This window comes from Mus musculus, chromosome 13, assembly GCF_000001635.26.
Source record: "Mus musculus strain C57BL/6J chromosome 13, GRCm38.p6 C57BL/6J".
Taxonomy (NCBI): Eukaryota; Metazoa; Chordata; class Mammalia; order Rodentia; family Muridae; genus Mus; species Mus musculus.
Window position 1 is genome coordinate 66,512,041 of NC_000079.6, and position 20,809 is coordinate 66,532,849.

The 20,809-nt window shown below is 37.9% G+C and overlaps 1 protein-coding gene, 1 long non-coding RNA gene and 1 pseudogene across 2 annotated transcripts; all 3 read left to right on the top strand.

Annotated features, from left to right (window-relative positions):
• Positions 981-5,664, top strand: Vmn2r-ps105 (vomeronasal 2, receptor, pseudogene 105; annotated as a pseudogene).
• Gm46428 lies at positions 7,626-14,591 on the top strand. Its single transcript, XR_001780989.2, has 3 exons — positions 7,626-7,721; positions 13,946-14,072; positions 14,271-14,591. It is a non-coding gene; the product is annotated as a predicted gene, 46428 (long non-coding RNA).
• Positions 14,592-14,866: 275 nt separating this feature from the next.
• On the top strand, positions 14,867-17,343 carry Gm46427 (predicted gene, 46427; the record flags this gene model as incomplete). The annotated part of the gene is made up of 2 exons (XM_017315684.2): positions 14,867-14,873; positions 15,920-17,343. Coding segments are annotated over exons 1-2 (1,431 nt in total), but the record flags the coding sequence as incomplete, so codon positions are not given.
• Positions 17,344-20,809: the final 3,466 nt, after the last annotated feature.

The following is a 20,809-nucleotide window of genomic DNA, read 5'->3' on the forward strand; positions in this document are numbered from 1 at the left end:
GGTTTATTTCAAGACATTTAGACAGAAATTTAGCATTTCTCATATTACAAACTTTACTGCAATTGGAATTTTGTTTCAAACATCGTTCTTAATCATCATTATGCCTTGTTTTAGAATATCATTGAGAAGATACGAGTTTTCTCTGGTAATGTTTTTTGCTACTGATGAGATCAACAAGAATCCTTATCATTTACCCAACACGTCTTTGCTATTCTCCTTCATGGATGGCCTGTGTGAGGATAAATTGGGATTCTGGGTAAGATATATTTAGAAGAAAAAATCATTTGGTTTTTAATTATATCTGTGAATTAGAGGATGATTGAAACATATATCTTACAGGACCATCATGGAAAACAGCTGTAAAACTGTCAATTTATTCTAGGACACCATATTTAAGAATGTGTGACACTGGATGAGTTAACAACATTCAATTTCCATTTACATTTTCCTACAAGAAAACTTGAACAGCGTGCATTTATGAGTGATGAGTATATTGCTACACACTCAGAAACACACATACATACACTCTCACGTGCACACACACATGTTTTAAAATAGATATATATTATTTATATAATATAAAATAAAGAATTAAGTAAATAGATCATAGATGTACAAGGCAAACTATTTTTGAGAACAGTGGGATGTATCAGAGATAGTCAACAATCTAATAGGAATGATATTTATAACATTATGAACTAACCAGTACCCCGGAGCTCTTGACTCTAGCTGCATATGTATCAAAAGATGGCCTAGTCGGCCATCACTGGAAAGAGAGGCCCATTGGACTTGCAAACTGTATATGCCACAGTACAGGGGAATGCCAGGGCCAAAAAGTGGGAATGGGTGGGTAGGGGAGTGGGGGGGGAGGGTATGGGAGACTTTTGGGATAGCATTGGAAATGTAATTGAGGAAAATACATAATAAAAAATATTTTAAAAAATGGAATATTTATAGTATAATCTTACTATCTTTGATAGGAGTTCTGAAAGATGAGTAATGTTACTTGTATATAAGTCCAAACATCCTGACAATCATATTCCTCAGTAGATGTTTTATCATCTCTTCTATATCCTTTAGGTTTTCTTTGGAACATTTAATCCTAACCTAAGTGACCATGACCTGTCCCCCTATGTCCATCAGGTAGCCACCAAGGACACACGTTTGTCCCATGGCATGGTCTCCTTGATGCTTCATTTTAGATGGACTTGGATAGGACTGGTCATCTTAGATGATGGCCAGGGTATTCAGTTTCTCTCAGACTCAACAGAAGAAATGCAAAGACATGGGATCTGTTTAGCTTTTGTGAATGTGATCCCAGAAAACATGCACATACACGTGACAAGGGCTAAGACATATGATAAGCAAATTATGACATCATCAGCAAAAGTTGTTATCATTTATGGTGAAATGAACTCAACTCTAGAAGTCAGCTTTAGAAGATGGGAATATTTATTTGCACACAGAATTTGGATCACAACCTCACAATGGGATGTCATCACAATTAAAAGAGATTTCAACCTTGATTTCTTCATGGGACTGTCACTTTTGCACACCACAAAGGTGAGATTGCTAAATTTAGGAATTTTTTTGCAAACAATGAAAACCAACAAATACCAGTAAACATTTCTGAGTCTATACTGGAGTGGAATTATTTTAATTGTTCAGTCTCTAAGAACAGCAATAAAATGGATCATTTTACATTCAACAGCACATCGGAATGGACAGCATTGCACAAATGTGACATGGCCCTAAGTGAAGAAGGTTACAGTCTGTATAAAGCTGTGTATGTTGTGGTCCACACCTACCATGAACTCATGCTTCAACAAGTAGAGTCTCAGAAAATAGCAGAACCCAAAGGATTATTCACTGACTGTCAGCAGGTAAAGTTTCTTACTTTTCATTATGCTTATATATATAACAGTGTGATCTTTTTAAATGGACCCAGAGAAACAAGTGTACATTTGTTAAAGGTTATTCTGTCAGTGGAAAGATTTCTACACTGAAAAACTCTCTAATTAACCATTTACATGAATGAATATCGTGCACAAAATAACATTTAATAGGAGACAAAACATTTTTTATGATAGCAGTGAGTTTTGTGAAAACGTGTCTCAAGATTTCCATAAATAAGTTCAAAATTTAAAATAGGAACCAAGAGTTTTATCATAAAAGCCTTAAAGGATGACTAGACTAGAATATTTTTAATGCATAATTTCTCAGCCAAATAGTGGTGGCACATTCCTTTAATCACAGCACTTGGGAGGCAGAGGCAGGAGGATCTCTGAGATTGAGGCCAGCCTCGTCTACAAAGCGAGTTTCAGGACAGCGAGGGCTACACAGAGAAACCCTGTCTCAAAAAAACAAAAAACAAACAAACAACAACAAAAAACAAAACAAAAAAGAAAAGTTTCTCAGGGTTCAGTACATGTGCAGTACAAATAGTTACTCGTTGAACTTAACAATTACTTACAAAACCATAAATGATTAAGACTGTACATTTTATTAAGTTTATGTTTATCTCATATACGTTTACTGTCTATTCATGAAAGACCCACAACCATTCTTTCTTTATCTTCACACACATTCAGAATTCTCCTTCATTTGCACATACATGGCTTCATTTTTTAAAAAGTATTTTTGACAAACATGTGCACACACTCACACACCATGTTACTTGTTATCTGGTAATCATCTTTTCTAGCACATTTTACCATCAAACATTAATATGAAGTATATAAGTTTTCAATTATCAAAAAGGTATATTGTATTTTATTATACAGGGTTACTTCATAGAGCTGTCTTTTCTGAAAGACTAAGAAAATTAGAGGAAATTCTCAATTTTGTCTTCCCCTTATTAATATGCATATGTAATCATGAATTTATTTTAGATGGTTTCCTTGCTGAAAGCCCAGGTATTTACTAACCCTGATGGAGAACTGGTGAACATGAATCATAGGGAATATCAGTGTGTAGAGTATGACATTTGTATCATTTGGAATTTTCGACAAGGCCTTGGATTAAAAGTGAAAATAGGAAGCCATTTTCCTTGTTTCCCACAGACCCAACAACTTCTTATATCTGAAGACCTGGAGTGGGCCACAGGAGGAACATCAGTGGGTATTCTACAATTTTATATTTTTCATGATACCTAAATTTTAAAATATGAGGCAGTGAAGTAATAGCTGTGTGGTTGAGACCAATTGCTAGTCTTACAAAAGACTATCCTCAATTACAAGCACAAACATTTCATAACTCACAACTTTATGTAAAAATGGTCATAGGGAAAAAGGTCTCTTGATTCCATGTTCAATTGTACCCACATGCCTATTCATCCCACACTATAGGAATATGTTTATTACATATATTATATATATATAAATTTTGTATACACACACACCATGGAATTTTCTGATTCTGGGTGACATATTTATAGCCTAATTAAGTATAGGATGTATTCATTAACAGAAATCTCCAGATTTAAGGTTTCCTGTCTTTATTTGTGTATTTTTTATTGGTTACTTTATTTATTTACATTTCAAATGTTATCTTGCTTCCATGTTTCCCCTCTTCTTTAGAGGATTGCCTTATCTGACATCAGAGGGAGGGGAGGACCATGATCCTGTGGAGACTCAATGTCCCAGAATAGGGGAATGCTAGGGTGGTGAGGCAGGAGTGGGTGAGTAGATAGGGGAGTTCCCTCATAAAAACCAGGGGAAACGGAGGAAGGTATAGGGGGTTCAAGGTCTTCTTTTAAACTTAGGAAAGCTTCCTTAATTTTATGAGAGTCTTATATAGCATATTTTGTTCATATTCATCAAACAAATCTTTCTGGATCTATCCTACCTTATTTCTCTACAAACCTCAGTATTGTTATTTTTTATTTGTAAATCATTAGAGAACTGATGCCACATAAACATTCCTTTGGATTAATCAGTTTAGGAAGGAAAAATTTTAAATTGCTTCAACCTAAATATTACATATCTAATATTACATGGTGTATTAAATATTGTGACATTCAGTGCACTGCAGGGTAATACAAATAATAATGTGCCTGAAATTGTTAAGTAATACTGATTATTAGAGGAATATTTATAGCCATATCTGTTAATGTCCCATATATCAATCTAAGGGTCATTATGCATATGATGTATACATGAACTACATTCACACACGCAAACATATACAATTTATGCATTTCCTCAGGTTCCCTTCTCCATGTGTAGTGTGGCATGTACTGCTGGATTCAGGAAAATTCATCAGGAAGAAACAGCAGACTGCTGCTTTGATTGTGTTCAGTGCCCAGAAAATGAGGTTTCCAATGAAACAGGTACATGCTTGCATGCAGAAGAAAAATTGCTAAATTTGAATGTGTTCTCTTTCCAAACAAGAAATATATGGTCTAGATGAAAATTGAAGACCTAAAATCTTGATGTTTCAGTACTTAATCAGTTAAATAATATCAACTGCTTTTGGACCCAGCAAATAGCCTGCAATATCTTCTTCAAACAATGTATTTCTCTCACAATATGATGGTTACTGATTTTATGTTACATAGAAAATGTTTAGGGGGATATATACATGTAACAAATTTTTAAACAAAAATTTTAGGCATAATCTATGCATACATTTATTTTTCTTTGATCCTTTATACAAAACAACTTGACTACATGATCAGTCCATAATCTTTTTCTCCAGTACCCAGCTTAGTACCTGACAAAGACCAGATGTTCAGGGTAGCAGTTGTTGTTTAATGAAATATATTTTAAGAGCTTAGATGGTTTAAAGGATTAAGAATTTCCTGTGAAAGACTTAGAACAAGAGTGAAGATTTCCAGAATGTAACAAGAGATGGGACAGTGCTTATCATCAATCACAGCCAACCTAAGGAAAGAGGGATGAATGTGAATTTCAATAGCCTTCGTGACCTACAGCTTGGAATGTATAGCTGGGAAGAAAGAGATTGTGCCACAATGAGAGGGACATGCATATGTCTATGAGGCATACAGTTTCAAGAATGAAAATATTCCTTTATGCAAACTGTATTTGCATGAGAAATTAAATGTTCTAGCTCCTACATGTAAATAAAAACATAGGCACAATCCACAAAGCAACAAAGTACACAATGCGTTGCAACAACTGGCACCAACAATGATGTCTGCAAACTACCCTTTTCTGTGAATAGTGAATTTATGGTTTGAGGAGATAATAATCTGAGAGTATGCATATTAATTTTCATATTTTCTTTTTTGTTTAATAAATATTTTTTGTCCATTCTCTATGATGTTTTTTTTCTTCCACTATAAATCATAGTTCAATTGACAGCAATCTTAGGTTCATGGTTCCTACAGCAATAAGGAATGGAATAGATGCTCAACATCAAATTATTTATTGATATATCCTCTGAATAATACAAATTCACAATTATTAACTGCATAACTATGATATCTTATACAGGTTTATTGTTGTTCACCAGCAGATATGGAACAGTGTATGATGTGTCCACATGATAAATATACCAACTTAGAGAAAACCCGCTGCCTCCAAAGAGCTGTGTCATTTCTTATGAACATCCATTGGGGATGGCTTTAGGTTGCATTTCCCTGACCAGATCTCTAGGCTTACATATATCATGTCCTTAAAAGTAGACATTAAAATTTAAATATATATTCTCACGTTAACTATTCAAAGAAAGATTTAGACAAATATTATCATTTCAAATTTATTTTACCTTTGGAGATTTATTGATTAAATATATTTGTTTTTTTTATATTAATTTTTAAGTTTAGTTTATTATGAATAAAATTAACTTTGGCCAATTTAACCAGTTTACTTTACTTAAAAGTTCTTTGGTATTAATTACATGATGTGAATGACACACCATGTGTATATTCTAAACCATGTGTATATGTGTATATTTATAAAAAGCAAATATTAATAAACCATAAAGTTGCATTTACTGCTTGTCTGAGATTCCTTTTTCATAATTTTGATTGTCATGTGAAAACTTCACATACAGATCTTTAGTAAGCATACTTTTTGTTTGGCTAGAAAGTAAATCAGATGTGTCTAGAGCAAAAGAATACTGAAGGGCATTTTATTTCGTAGGAAAATTAGCTGTGTAAATAACTGACAGTGAGGCCCAGAAGAGGGTAGCATAAATGTTGTATGTTGGCATCAGTCTGAATGGCTTTTAAAACTTATTCTTTGATTATCTGTTCGGTTTTGTGAATATCAAAGTCTTTGCTTCCTATGTTAGGATGCTAGTTTTGGAATTACATGGATGGAAAAACTTTTAGGTTCATTTGAGAAGCCATTAAGTATGCAAGGTAGAATCTATAAGAATAAGAACAAAACAAAACATTAAGATATAGTAGGCCTATTATTTCTTTTTTGTATAATCGGGATACTACTGATTCAGTTGTCCCATCAAGAATCATGTTGTCCACCATTTTGTCTTGAACCACATGGTTATATTAACTAAACACATGGCCTATGCTATATTTATGATATCATTATCAAAGAAGAGCACCAAGTTCCATGATTGCTTTCATCTTAGGAGGATCCCCAAGTGAAACTTAGAACAACCAATGCAGTAGTGGTTTTCTGTTCTATGTGAATTGGGCCCCAGGTAAAGTAAAGACATTTCCCATCAGGAAGTTCCAGAATCTTGGATAACCTACTTTCCACTTTCCTGGGGGCAGGAAAATAGATGATGATATTATGAAAAAGAGGACTAGGGAGGCAGATGAGAGAAAAGATAGAAGCTGATTTCACATAGCACAGCAAATCCTTTGCCCTAACTTTGAGCCTAGACCTAACCATGATATTTCTTCTTTGTGTAACAGGGATACTATTGACTCAGTAGAACAATCAAGAATAATGGTGGCCACCTTAGCCCTAAACCCTGAGCCTAACCCTGGGACTTACCCTCAGTCTCTTACCCTATCTTAAACCTCAACCCTTAATTTCCTAACCACCCTAACCCTAATCCTAACAACCCTTATCCTAATCCTTACCATAACCCTCTAATCGCCTAATCCTGATTCTAACCCTGCTTGCTGTGGGGTTATTTCTTAATTATACCTTTTGAGGTGAGAAACCCTTTCTTATTCTTGATCTTTTGAGATGTTCAGATCCATCTTTAATCTAGGCTATAGTTTCTCTTGGCAATCTACATATATTTAAAAAAGCCTCCTGTTTTCTAAAATTCCTTTTTAATGTTAATAGCCTGGCCACCCTTCCATTCCTGGGTCAGATTGATACCTACAATGCAGCTAGAGTAATGGGATATTGAAGCTACTCACCTTGATTTCAGGAAAAAGAAGGCAAGTGGTATGAAGAATGTTCAGGCAAGGTCTGAAGTCAGGATCATGGCTCACAGAGGGGAGGAGCTGGCAGCAGAATAGCCTGAGCTGGAATGGTGGATTCTTCCCCCCGGGCAAGCACAAATGCTAATGAGCTGAAAAGGGCTCTGGAGATCTGGAAAAGCTCCAGCCTTCGACAGGAAGCACACATTAACATTGAGGAGGGGTAAGACTCACTGGCCAATCAAGGTCTCCAGGCAGACATGCCAGTCAGACAAAGAGGCGGGATCTTCCGGGTGCCTTTCTAGGAGTTCGCTGTTGCTGTTGCAGGCTTGAATGGTTCTCTGTGTCCTGCTCTGAGATCTGCTGTCAGGTGCATTGAGGGGACCTCAGGAAGCTCTGAGATTTAGACATGGTGAGCACAGGATCACTGCCCACAATGGGTAGGGGCAGGAGGTTGAACAGTGAGAGCTGGGGTGGTGGGTCCTTTCTGGGCTGCATGAAGCATCACCCAGATGGGACCACCTGTGAGGTCTCAGGCAGTGACCTCTGAATAACTTCATTATTACTGGTGTCTAGGACTCTATGTTTGAGGTGATTTGGTTTCTGTGTTTGTGCTGTTTGGGTGGGAGTTTTATACCTGGGTTACTGGTTGATATATGGATTTATTTACTTATTTTTCGTTTTCTGAGAAAGGGTTTCTCTGTGTAGCGCTGGCTGTCCTGGAATTCACTCTTTAGACCAGGCCTTGAACTCAGAATACCGCCTGCCTTTGCCTCCCAAGTGCTGGGATTAAAGGCGTGTGCCACCACGCCCAGCTGATACCTGGATTTTCACAGTGTTGACTAAGGGTTCCCTCTATGATGGACCTATTTGGAGGGTATGTTCAAGAGGGAATGCTTACTAATGTTGGAAGGTGGAAAAAGAGGCAGGCAGAAAGAGATGATCTTAGCAACCCACAAGGAGACATAGTCAGGAGAGAGATTAAGCTGCCTTTGCTGTTTGGTAAAGTGCTAGGGACAACTGTGAAAATTACATCTGGGATGGCACATAGTGTGGTAGATCTATGGAAGCTTACCTGGTGTCCTTTCAGGCATGGCATGTGGTTGAGCAGTATGTGTCTGCCCAAGTGGGGGCTGAGACAGAAGGATGAGGCAGGAAAGGAAGGGTAGGTGGGGATTATCTGTGGTAGCTATAGGAGGCATGCACAGGGGGAGAGGAAACTTGTACTGGTATTTTGTCCAGTGGTAAGGGCAACTGATATTAGGGTCTGCAGTAACAGATAGTGAGGTAGGTCTTTGGACAAATTACCTAGTCTACTGGCAGGCATGGCTTGTGGTTGAACAGGAGTATTTTCCAATAATAATGGGCTCAGGCACAAGGGTGAGTTTTAAAGCTCAAACAATTGCGTTTTTGAGAGTGCACAAACAACACCTGAGCAAACATCCTATGAGCAGCCAGTGAAGGTACAGCAGCAGGGTCAAGCTACATCTAGATAACTAATACACCTTGCAGGGAAAAAAATGTTAGCTTACCCATCATGGTTGTCAGATAGTTTTTGCCTCATGTTTGGTTCCTGCAGATTATGCCAGATACACAGTTTTCAAAATATTAGGTTGCTGACCTGTATGGAAATTCCCCAGCCTTGCTGTAACTACAATATATATCCAGCACCTCTAGACTTGGTCTCTCATTTTGGACCTGATGCCAGGTTGACTGGTGACAGATCTTGTTTCTGAGCCCATAATAAAAAACCTTGTGTGTTTGCATTGCAATAAGATCCTTGGTTGTCATTGAGGTTCCTGTGACTTGGGTATAATATCTTGGTGCGTTGACTGAAACTCCAAGACCTCCAGGACTCAGAACAGAGGTGTTGAAAGGCCAGCTGTTAGAATGTGTCATTGTTGTTCTTTGTATCAATGGCTTGTCTGTCACGTTTGTGTTGGTGTGTCTTGGTTTTCCTATTTTTCTTGATTATTCGTGGAGGGAGATGACTAAAGTGAACTTGGAACCATGGTTCAGTGGGTGCACTGGAGAGTTGTAGCCACAGGGCCTTGGAAGATGTTCCATAGTCTGGTATAGAGGATGGTGCGTTCTTGATCTTAAGTGCTTGGAGGGTTAGAGCAGACTTGAAACCCTGCTTCATGACTCACAGCTGCCACCCTGTCTTCATCTTCTCCTCTGTACACATGTATGAATCTGCTGGGTAGCCTTTACTGACACCTTGTGACTTTCTCTTATGTTTGTGGTACTTTATTTTTCTGTGACTGAGAGAGAGGAAATAAGATTTTTTTCCATTTCAATTGATTTAGTGACTAAATCATCATCTGGGGTTAAATCCTTCTTCCTAAGAGGACCTACACGCACTAGATTGCCCATTATAGAGAGCTCTTGGACACCCAATCCAGGGCAAAATCAGGCTCTCCCTATCCTGTTTTACAGGGTGGAAAGGACAAAGACCTCATTTTCCCCTCCTGATCAACCCTGTTCCCCTCCCATATGTGACTCTGTAGTTTTGGACTCGGAACTGTCATTAGAGGGAAAGTTGTTTTTCATCCACTGCAACAAAGTTAACGTATCTCATTAGACCAGCAGTATTATTTCTAGGCTTGTGGTGCAATGTGCTTCTCTGTTCACCTTCCAGCTGCTTTAGCCACCTCTTTGGTAGCACTAGCCAGGGAACGAGGGGTTAAAGATACCTCACACCAGAGCAGCAAAGCCTCTGAACTCCTCATTCCACTGTATCTTGCCCTGCTTTAAGCCAGGTGACCTCCCCATTTTTTCCTGGCTCAGCCACAACTCCACCTCTCTCTTTTGGTGACAGGGGCTCCTGTAATTGATATGGTTAGCACATTGGTTTTGGGCTTTTACAATTTCCTCAGTTATTATTGTCTCCATGTCATAATTGTCTTCGGTTCTCAACATTTCAGAGCTACAGACATAGTAAGGGACATCAATTGAAGGTGTGCCCTCATCAGAATGGCCGGTTGCTATGTCTGTGAGAGATAATGTTGATGATATTTTGAGAAGGCTTTTCTACTGAGAAAGGCAATATTCTTAAACAAGTGGGCCTGGGCTGTATGAGCGCTAGCTGAGCATAGGACAGTGACCAAGTAAGAGAACAGCCAAGAAATAGTGTTTGTTCTTCATTATTTTTCCTTCAAATTCTAGCTCCAGTTTCTATTCTAACTTTCCAGAATGGTGGACAGTGATCTGACTGAACCATGTACAACAACCATCTACTACCTAAGATGCTTTTGCTTGCAGGAGTCTATTCAGCAGCAGAGTAGCAAGTTAGAACGATAACAACAAAAATTGGTATATAAAGGTGATTTTGCTGCTGGACAGAATCTATGTTCTCTTTTGGAGGAATGTGGGAAATATCAAAAATTGAGATGTCAAAAGTCATAGAAAGCTGTAGATGGAGCTTAAAGGTTGTAGTCATACAACCTGAAAGATTCGAGTGTTGGCAGTAATGCAACCAGAGGAAGGGGAGGTAACAGTATGTACGTGGGAAATTGACTCTGTGAAAACTTCAGCTAGAGGTCATTTGTGTAACATTTTGGCCAAAAATATTTCTTACTCAGGTTTTTCTATGAGATATTGAGTAGGGAAAAGTTTAAAAATAATTGCCTGATTTGTATATTTTTATTCTATTTATATGTATTTCTTCACTTTTTCCATTGATATATTTATTCAATATACATTCCTACTGCAACCCCCTCCCCTTCCACATTATACAGTCCCTCATCCTTAACTCCTTTTCATCTACCCATGGAGAGTGGGGACCACCTGAGTATCCCCCACACATGACAAGTCAGGTCTCTGCTACTGAGGTCAGAACAGGCAGCCAAGTTAAGGAACAGGTTGGACAGACAGACAACACCTTAAGGGACATCCCCCCACTCTATTTGTTCCAGGACCCATGTGAAGACTAAAGTACATTTACTACATATATGGTGGGGCCTTGGCCCACCCTGTGTTTGCTCTTTGGCTGGTGAGTCACTCTCTGAGAATCTCCTAGTGTACAGGTTAGTTGACTCGCTGGATCTTCTAATAGACTTCCTGTTCCTTCACAGGCCCTCAATCCTTTCCCCCAACTCTTCCAAAAGACACCCTGAGCCCTGTTCGATGATAGGCTGTGGGTCTCTGCATCTTTCAGTCAGTTGCTGGATGGAGACTCTCAGAGGACAGTTATGCTAAGCTACTGTCTGCAAGTATAACAAAGGATCTTCACTAATGTCAGGATTGGTGCTTGCCCTAGGGATGGGTCTCAAGTTGGTCAGTGTATCATTTGTTCATTCCCTCAGTCTCTGCTCCATCTTTGTGCCTGCATTTCTTGTAGACAGGACCAGTTTTGGGAGCAAATGTATTTGGTTCATTTACTGTGCTTAATTCTCCACAAGAGGTCCTTCCTGGTAGCAAGATATGGCCTCTTGAGCTTCCATAACTCTCTGCCATGCATCTCAACTAAGATCACCCCCATATTATCCTTGGTGACCTCTCATTCCTGGTCTCTGGCACAACCTAAAGATTCCCCACCCTTCCATACCCATCCCCCTCAAGCTGCAGAATTCCATTCATATTTCTGACCCTCTGACCATCTCTTGTCTCTCACAACACCTGTTCCTGGCCACTCGCCCTTCCCCTTACTTATCCACTCTCCCATTCAGTTCTCTCTCTTTCTACCATCTGCCTCCTCTGACTGTTTTATTCCCCTTTTGAATGAGATTAAACAATGCTCATTAGGGCTTTTCTTCTTGTTTAGCTTCTTTGGTTCTATGGAATATAGTGTGGATATCCTGTACTTTATGATTAATGTTCACTTGTAAGTGAGTACATACATTCATGTCATTTTGTTTCTGGGTTACCTCACTCAGGATGATAGTTTCTACCTGTATCCATTGGCCTGGAAAATTCATGATGTCCTTGTTTTTAATAGCTTATTAGTATTCCATTTTGTAAATAAACCACATTTTCTGTATATGTATTTCGGTTGAGGGACATCTGGATTGTTTGCAGTTTCTAGTTGTTACAAATAAAATGGGATATGTCTCTACTTGGGCAAGTTTTCATTGGCCATTCCCTCAGTCTCTGATCCAGCTTTGCCTCTGCATTTCTCTTTGACAGGACAAATGCTGTTCTTTGTGTCTACAGCGTTGTGGTTTAAACTGATTCATAATTTTCATAATTCAAATTTTTAGCCAAATTTTATTAATGTTACAGTTTAAACCGGTGTACCTCATGTTTCTGCAAGATGAATACAGAACTGCAGTTAATGTATAATTCTTTGTAGGAACTTCAGTGTAGAACTATGGGTTCTTTCTATTATTTTTGTTTCCTTGGGTGACATTTGCAGGGGAGTGAGGGTCTTTCTTCTCATGCACCCATACATTCACCATTTGGTCTCTGTCCCTAAATCACATAAGATACAGTAGACACATTTACTATTCAATGCTAAGCTATTTTGCAAGCCTGGTGGTTTTAGGTTTTTAATTTTATTATTTTGGATTTTGTTGTTCGAGATAAAATTTCTCTGTGAAACCCTTTCTGTCCTGTTAGTAGGTATAGACACCACATCAGCCACCTATCGTGTTTTTGTACAATAAGCATATGCTTCTTTGCAGTTCTTTATCCACATCTTCAATTTTGAAATTTGACTAAATATATAGGTTATATTCTATTTTCCAGGATGACATATGCTCATGACATTAATACTACCTGAGGTTTCAGAGTCATTGAATTCTGGGTATATGATGATCTGCCTAACTCTTCTGTTTGTTCTTTGATTTTTGAGTAAATGTAATTATTTTTCTGTGTGCATGAATATGAATATCATGCGTGCCTCATTTTTACTGTTGTCAGTAGGTGGTATCAAAACTCCTGATCTTGAAGTAATGGGTAGTTGTTGGTCCCCATAAATGCTAAATATTGACCACAATTATGTGGAAGACCAGCAAGAGCTTTCCACAGCTGAGCTATCTTTCCTGCCCTATGTTGCATATTTGTTATCAACATTTATACTACTAGTATTTTAATTGGTCCATTTGTAACTCTTTAAAAATTCATTCTCTTTTAGCAAAATTTTATTAATGTTGCAATTTAAACTGGTGTAATTCATGTTTCTTTAACATGGATACAGAACTGCCGTTAATGTATAATTCTTTGTAGGAACTTCAGTGCAGAACTATGGGTTCTTTCTATCATTTCTGTTTCCTTGGGTGCTATTTGCAGGGGGAGAGAGAGTCTTAATGTGTAACTTTTGCTGTCCTGGAATGGGTTGCATAGATGATGCAGGCCTCCAGCTTGAGGAAATACACCGTCCTGTGCCTCTGATTAAAGTCATGAGCAAATACCTCCATCTTGTCCAATATTTTCGTAGTTAGTAATTGTTCGTACAGCTTCTCAGATGTGGGCTTGGTACTGTTGATCTGTATCCCCTTGCAATCTCCCTCTCAATTGGCATTTCCCTTGCAAGGCTATATCCTAGGCAAAAGGTTCAACAGCAACATAGGTGAACATTATAATTCAATTTCCTTGTAAAAAGACATGGTGATTATAATACAACTTCTGTGTCAGGTAATATGTAGTGATGTTAGTATCATGCTTTGTGTTGTACACATTTCTGGGATATTTTAGGATGCAGTGACTTTTGACGATGTGCATGTGAACTTCACTAAAGAAGAATGGAATTTGCTGCATCCTTCCCAGATGAATCTCTACAAAGATGTTATGTTGGAGACCTACTGGAACCTTACTTCTATAGGTAAGACTGTGAGTTTTCTTTTGCTTTTCAAATTAAGGGAACAAATGTGTTTTGGTTATTGATGACCTTCTGTTATTTAAATTTAGAACAAGTAAGATTGAGGTAAAAAATTCAGGTTCACAGCTGAAAATTTACAGTAACTTCAATTATTCCTAATTTCTAATAACATATCATTCATTTTCTGTTGCTGTATTTTAGACTACAAATGGGAAGACCATCACATTGAAGAATCATGTCAATGTTCTCGAAGACATACAAGGTAATTTTCATGTGCAAGCTGATAGAAATATGTCTGTGAGGAAATTGTAGTAAGTTCTGGAAGTTCTAAAGGAAAGCAAGAGTGTCAAATATCAGTCCATTACCTGTAGCTATGATTATGATATTCTCGAAAGTGCGTGTACCTCAGATTCTATTATGTGATTTGTGTTTTTAAGGCATTCCTCTAAGAATGGAAACAAGGAAACAATGCCTTAAGAGATCCCTTTATTTGATTTGTAGCTCCATTAAACCTATGCTATGGAACTATACTCTGTATAGTCTCATAATATTTAAATGTTGCACATTGAATAGTGATGTGTGTGTGTGTGTGTGTGTGTGTGTGTGTGTGTATATATATATACACATATTACCTTCTAGGAAGCAAATATTCCAAGGTAAAGTTGGTGATACTTATATTCTTGCAGACTCATTCCTAACTTTATAGAGGTCATTTTTTAAGAGTCAAGAATCTTGAGTGGAGAAACCTTAATCCATATATAGCATGTCTACAAGGAACAAAATGTCAACTGTTGTGAATGCAATGTGGAAAACTTTCATTTGTTCTTCTTTTAATGGGTATATCAAGTGTCAAATGGACAAAACCATGAGAGTCTATGAACATTGAAAATAGCAACACACCTCTTTCCAGAACAATGAGAAGATATGTAGTTTTCTGACTTTGTTAAACTTTTTGAATGTGATAGGAGTTTTTGATTAATTGGTTTTCTTACTATACTGAGAATATCTTCAAAGTCACACCGAGGAAAAAATGTGGAAATTCATCTGTTTGTCCTGCTTCACAGTGCTAATGTGCTGTGATTCACACTACAGGGAAATTATGAATGCTATCAGTTGTAAAGAGCTCTGCATTGTTTCATTGTTCTTGAGGTACGGGAAATGTGTCATATACAAATCTCATATAGAAAAAAAAAAGAAAAAGGTTGTTTTATATATATATATATATATATATATATATATATATATATATATATGAGCCATGTTATAACTGCTCTTACCATCACAGCTGTTTTCAAAGAGGCAAAACAACCCATAGAGAGGGCGAACACCATGAACATGCAAAGTGATAAAAACTTAAGATCTGATAATTCCTTTTTTTTTCTTTTCCATTTTTTATTAGGTATTTAGCTCATTTATATTTCCAATGCTATACCAAAAGTCCCCCATAGCCACCCACCCCCACTCCCCTACCCACCCACTCCCCCTTTTTGGCCCTGGCATTCCCCTGTACTGGGGCATATAAAGTTTGCGTGTCCAATGGGCCTCTTTTTCCAGTGATGGCCGACTAGGCCATCTTTTGATACATATGCAGCTAGAGTCAAGAGCTCCGGGGTACTGGTTAGTTCATAATGTTGTTCCACCTATAGGGTTGCAGATCCCTTTAGCTCCTTAGGTACTTTCTCTAGCTCCTCCATTGGGATCCCTGTGATTCATTCATTAGCTGACTGTGAGCATCCCTAACCCTGATAATTCTTTATTATTAGACCAACCTGTAAAATTAATTAATATAGATAAAATGATCGATAAAGGTAATGAGTGTGCTAAAGCTTTCACATGTGCCAATTATCATTCCAGGCATGTAAGAAGTCATAGTTGGAAGAAACTCTATGAATGTAATCAATGTGGTAAAGCCTTTTCCTCTCACAGTAGTCTCAGATATCATAAAAGAACCCATACTGGAGAGAAACCTTATGAATGTAATCATTGTGGTAAAGCCTTTGCAAGACCTGCTCATCTCCAAAGACATAAAAGAACCCATACTGGAGAGAAACCTCATGAATGTAGTCAATGTGGGAAAGCCTTTGCAGGACCCACTCATCTCCAATGTCATAAAAGAACCCATACTGGAGAGAAACCTTATGAATGTAGTCAATGTGGGAAAGCCTTTTCCTGTCACAGTAATCTCAGATATCATAAAAGAAACCATACTGGAGCGAAACCTTATGAATGTAATCAATGTGGTAAAGCCTTTGCAAGACCCGCTGATCTCCAATGTCATAAAAGAAGCCATACTGGAGAGAAACCTTATGAATGTAATCAATGTGGTAAAGCCTTTGTAGCAACCACTACTCTTCAAAGACATAAAAGAACCCATACTGGAGAGAAACCTTATAAATGTAATCAATGTGGTAAAGCCTTTGCAAGATCTGATAATCTCCAATGTCATAAAAGAACCCATACTGGAGAGAAACCTTATGAATGTAATCAATGTGGGAAAGCCTTTTCCTGTCACAATAGTCTCAGATATCATAAAAGAACCCATACTGGAGAGAAACCTTATGAATGTAATCAATGTGGGAAAGCCTTTTCCTGTCACAATAGTCTCAGATATCATAAAAGAACCCATACTGGAGAGAAACCTTATGAATGTAATCAATGTGGTCAAGCCTTTTCCTGTCACAATAGACTCAGGTATCATAAAAGAACCCATACTGGAGAGAAACCTTATGAATGTAATCAATGTAGGAAAGCCTTTTCCCATCAAAATAGTCTCAGATATCATAAAAGAACCCATACTGGAGAGAAACCTTATGAATGTAATCAATGTGGGAAAGCCTTTTCCTGTCACAATAGTCTCAGATATCATAAAAGAACCCATACTGGAGAGAAACCTTATGAATGTAATCAATGTGGTAAAGCCTTTTTCTGTCACAGTGGTCTCAGATATCATAAAAGAACCCATACTGGAGAGAAACCTTATGAATGTAATCAATGTAGGAAAGCCTTTTCCCATCAAAATAGTCTCAGATATCATAAAAGAACCCATACTGGAGAGAAACCTTATGAATGTAATCAATGTGGGAAAGCCTTTTCCTGTCACAATAGTCTCAGATATCACAAAAGAACCCATACTGGAAAGAAACCTTATGAATGTAATCAATGTGGTAAAGCCTTTTTCTGTCACAGTGGTCTCAGATATCATAAAAGAACCCATACTGGAGAGAAACCTTATGAATGTAATCAATGTGGTAAAGCCTTTGCTACATCCAGTCATCTCCAATGTCATAAAAGAACCCATACTGGAGAGTAATCTTAGGATAATTATCAATGTGGAAAGACTATTCACAAGGGAGAAGTCACCAAGGACATTTAAAAAAACACATAGTGGAGAGAAATCTTAATGTAATCCATGTGGTAAAAGCCTTTTCACAAAGTAATTATCTCAAAAAGATATAAGAACCAACCCATTTTGGAGAGTAACCTTATGAATGTAAGCGATGTGGTAATGAAGTCTTTGCATGTTCCACTAGTCTCCAAAAAATGAAAGATCCTATACTGGAAAGAAACATCATGAATATAATCAATTTGGTAAAGACTTCACAACTTTGTAATCTCCATTATTTTAAAAGTACACATACAGGTGAGAAACCTTATGAATGTAATCAGTGTTGTAAAACATTTCAAGTCACAATCATCTGCAATGACATAAAAGATCACATACAAGAGAGAAACCTCATGAATGTTGTCAATGCAGTAAAGCCTTTGCATGTCTTAATTCTTCACATGTACACAAAATAAAGCACACTGGGGAGAACCCTCATTATTGTAATCACTGTGGTAAAAACCTTGGCAATTTACTGTCATCTGCAACTACTTAAAAGAACACATTCAAAAAAGTAACTCCTTCCATTTTTCCAGAGTACTAATCCCTTGTGTGTCACAGTCATCACCCCATACATAAAAGAACACATATAGTAGAAAACCTGCATTAATATAATGAACAAGTAAACCCTTTCGAGGCCACAGTCATCTCCAAACATATGAAAAAAATGTGCAGGAGAGAAATCTTATGAATGTAAGTGATATGATAAAACCTTTGCATATCACAGTCATCTCCAAGTATATTAATGAGCACATAGTTGAGAGAAGCCCTGTGATTGTAATGAATGTGTTAAAGCCTTCGCATGTCTTTGTACACTCTAAACACTTAAAGGAACACACATTTTAGAGAAACCTTATAAATGCAATGAATGTGGAAAAGACTATGAATATTACTATAGTTCCCAAAGACATAAAAGAACACATAATGTACAGAAATCTTGTGTGTAGCCTCTCCCAGCCTGAAGCAGGCTGATCCAGACTTTGACCCTGATGCCACTGAGAATTAGACCACCTGGGGTGGAGCCTTCCTCCTTAGATCACTCTATTGTTCAGCTACTGACACTGTTCTCCTTCAAGACTTTGCTACCTGCTGAGAGGCCCCTGAGATATTCCTGAGATACACCCTGTCCTGTAGGTCATCACCTGCAGCTGGTACCAGGCACCAAGAATGGTTTGGTGGGAATGGGCCTCACCCCCCCCCCCCTTATAAGCACATTTGCTATTAAACATTTGAGCTTTGATCAGGAACCTTGACTTAGCTCCATTATTTCTCTTGACCATCTAGTTCTCTCTCTTTCAGCTCCAGTCTGCCTCCCAGGTGTACCTCATTTCTTGTGAGCCTCAGGTCTGCTCCCAACACTTGTGAATGTAGTCAAGTTGGAAAATCCTTTAAATGCCACAGTAGTCTCTGAATACATAAAGGAACACATACTAGAACACATTGGTTATCAATATAACCAATGTGGTAAAGCCGTGCATGTCCTAATCATATTTAAATGTATGAAAGTATAGTAGATATATTAATGTGTTTATTTGAATATGCTTGGCCTTAAGCAGTGGCACTATTAGTAGGTGTGTCTTGTAGGAATAGATGTTACTTTTTTGAAGGAAGTGAATTACTGGGGTGGTGTTGTTTGGAGCTTTGGCCAGTATAAAACAGCCCCACCTACTGTTTGGCTGAAGATAGTCTCCTCCTGCCTGCCTTCTCCTGAAGATGCAGAATTCTAAGCTCCTTCTTTAGCATCATGGCTGCCTTCATGCTGCCATGCTTTTTGTTATAATGGTAATAAACTAAGTATTTGAAATTGTAAGCCATACCCAATTAAATATTTACCTTCAAAACATTTGCCTTGGGCACAGTTTGTCTTCTGAGCAATGGAAATTCTTTCTAAGACAGAAGTTAGTACCTCAGACTTAAGTATTGCTATGATAGGCCTGGCCATGTTTTTGTTTGGAGCAATGTGGAATTTTAGACTTTGGATTTGTACATGTATTAAGTGGAATTTAATGGGACATCCTAGGAGGAATGTGGAACACATAGGCACTGGAGAGCGATTTGAACTCTGTATATGTTTTTTATGATGTTTTGCTTAAGAATGTTGTTGCTTTTTTACCTTGTCTGAAGAGTGTTGCATTGACAAAAGAATTATCAGGAAAGCCCGCATAGCCTTTGTCCTTTGTTTACTCTCATGCTGATTGTTTTGATCAAGCATAATCTTAGAGTGGAAAAATATAAAATGTAAGGTTTAATAAGAAAAGGCTCGCTGGGCATGGTGGTGCAAGCCTTTAATCCCAGCACTTGGGAGGTAGAGGCAGGCGGATTTCTTAGTTCAAGGCCAGCCTGGTCTACAAAGTGAGTTCCAGGACAGCCAGTGCTATACAGATAAACCCTGCCTCAAAAAAGAAATAAGGAAAGAAAGAAAGGAAGGAAAGAAAGAGAGAGAGTGAAAGAAAGACTCACCAGGATGTTGAATGAATCTAAATCTTGTGATAAAAGATATTATATGGCATTAAGGGAAAGGTGATGTTAAGGCAAGATTCCATCCAGCTAAACTCATGGATGTGCAGTTTTAGGAAGGAGAACTGTATCACATTAGGAGTGATTATTACCTGGTTATTCTTTTCATGTGGGCATAAGGAGATATAAATATTTTTCAAATTAACAAAGGATGGAGTGTGATTACTGTTCTGAGTTTTCAATTTAACATCTAGATGGAAATTCATTGGTCCAGGCATGGTGGTACATGCTGTTAATCCCAGGAGATGAGAGTCAAATAGATATCTGGATCAAGTCATCCTGGTGCAGAATTTTAGGTGAAGAAAAGCTTAGATCCAGGCATGGTTTTCCATGCTTTTTATCCAAGCATTCAATAAACAGGGATACGCAGATCTCTGAATTCAAGGTAAATCTACTGAGCAATTTCCAGGACAGCCAAGCTTAGGCAGTGAAGTTGTTGAAAATTTGAAAGCTGGTGATCATGTAATAGAAAGGCCATGGTACAGCCCCAGCAAATAGCTTTGTCCCTGTGGCTCTGGCTTTAGAGGCAAGCGTAGAAGGGACTACTTAGACAATTGATGTTGGTTAGCTGTAGATAAAAAATTAGGGGTGATGAAGAAGAAACCAGCATCACTGAGGTGGAACCTTCTGGTAAGTGTTTTCTGGATGGACAAAGATGCTGTCTTCCAGAGATACCCAAAGTTGTACCTTGTGATGCTTCTGGACTTGGTCATGTGTGAGAAGTACCCAGGTGGTGTTAGTTTCGAAGGCATGAAGGTGTCATGTAGAGCAGCTAAGACATGGCACAATGAAGAGAATATTTGAGAGGAAAGCAGTGCACCCCTGTTACAGCAGGAAAACC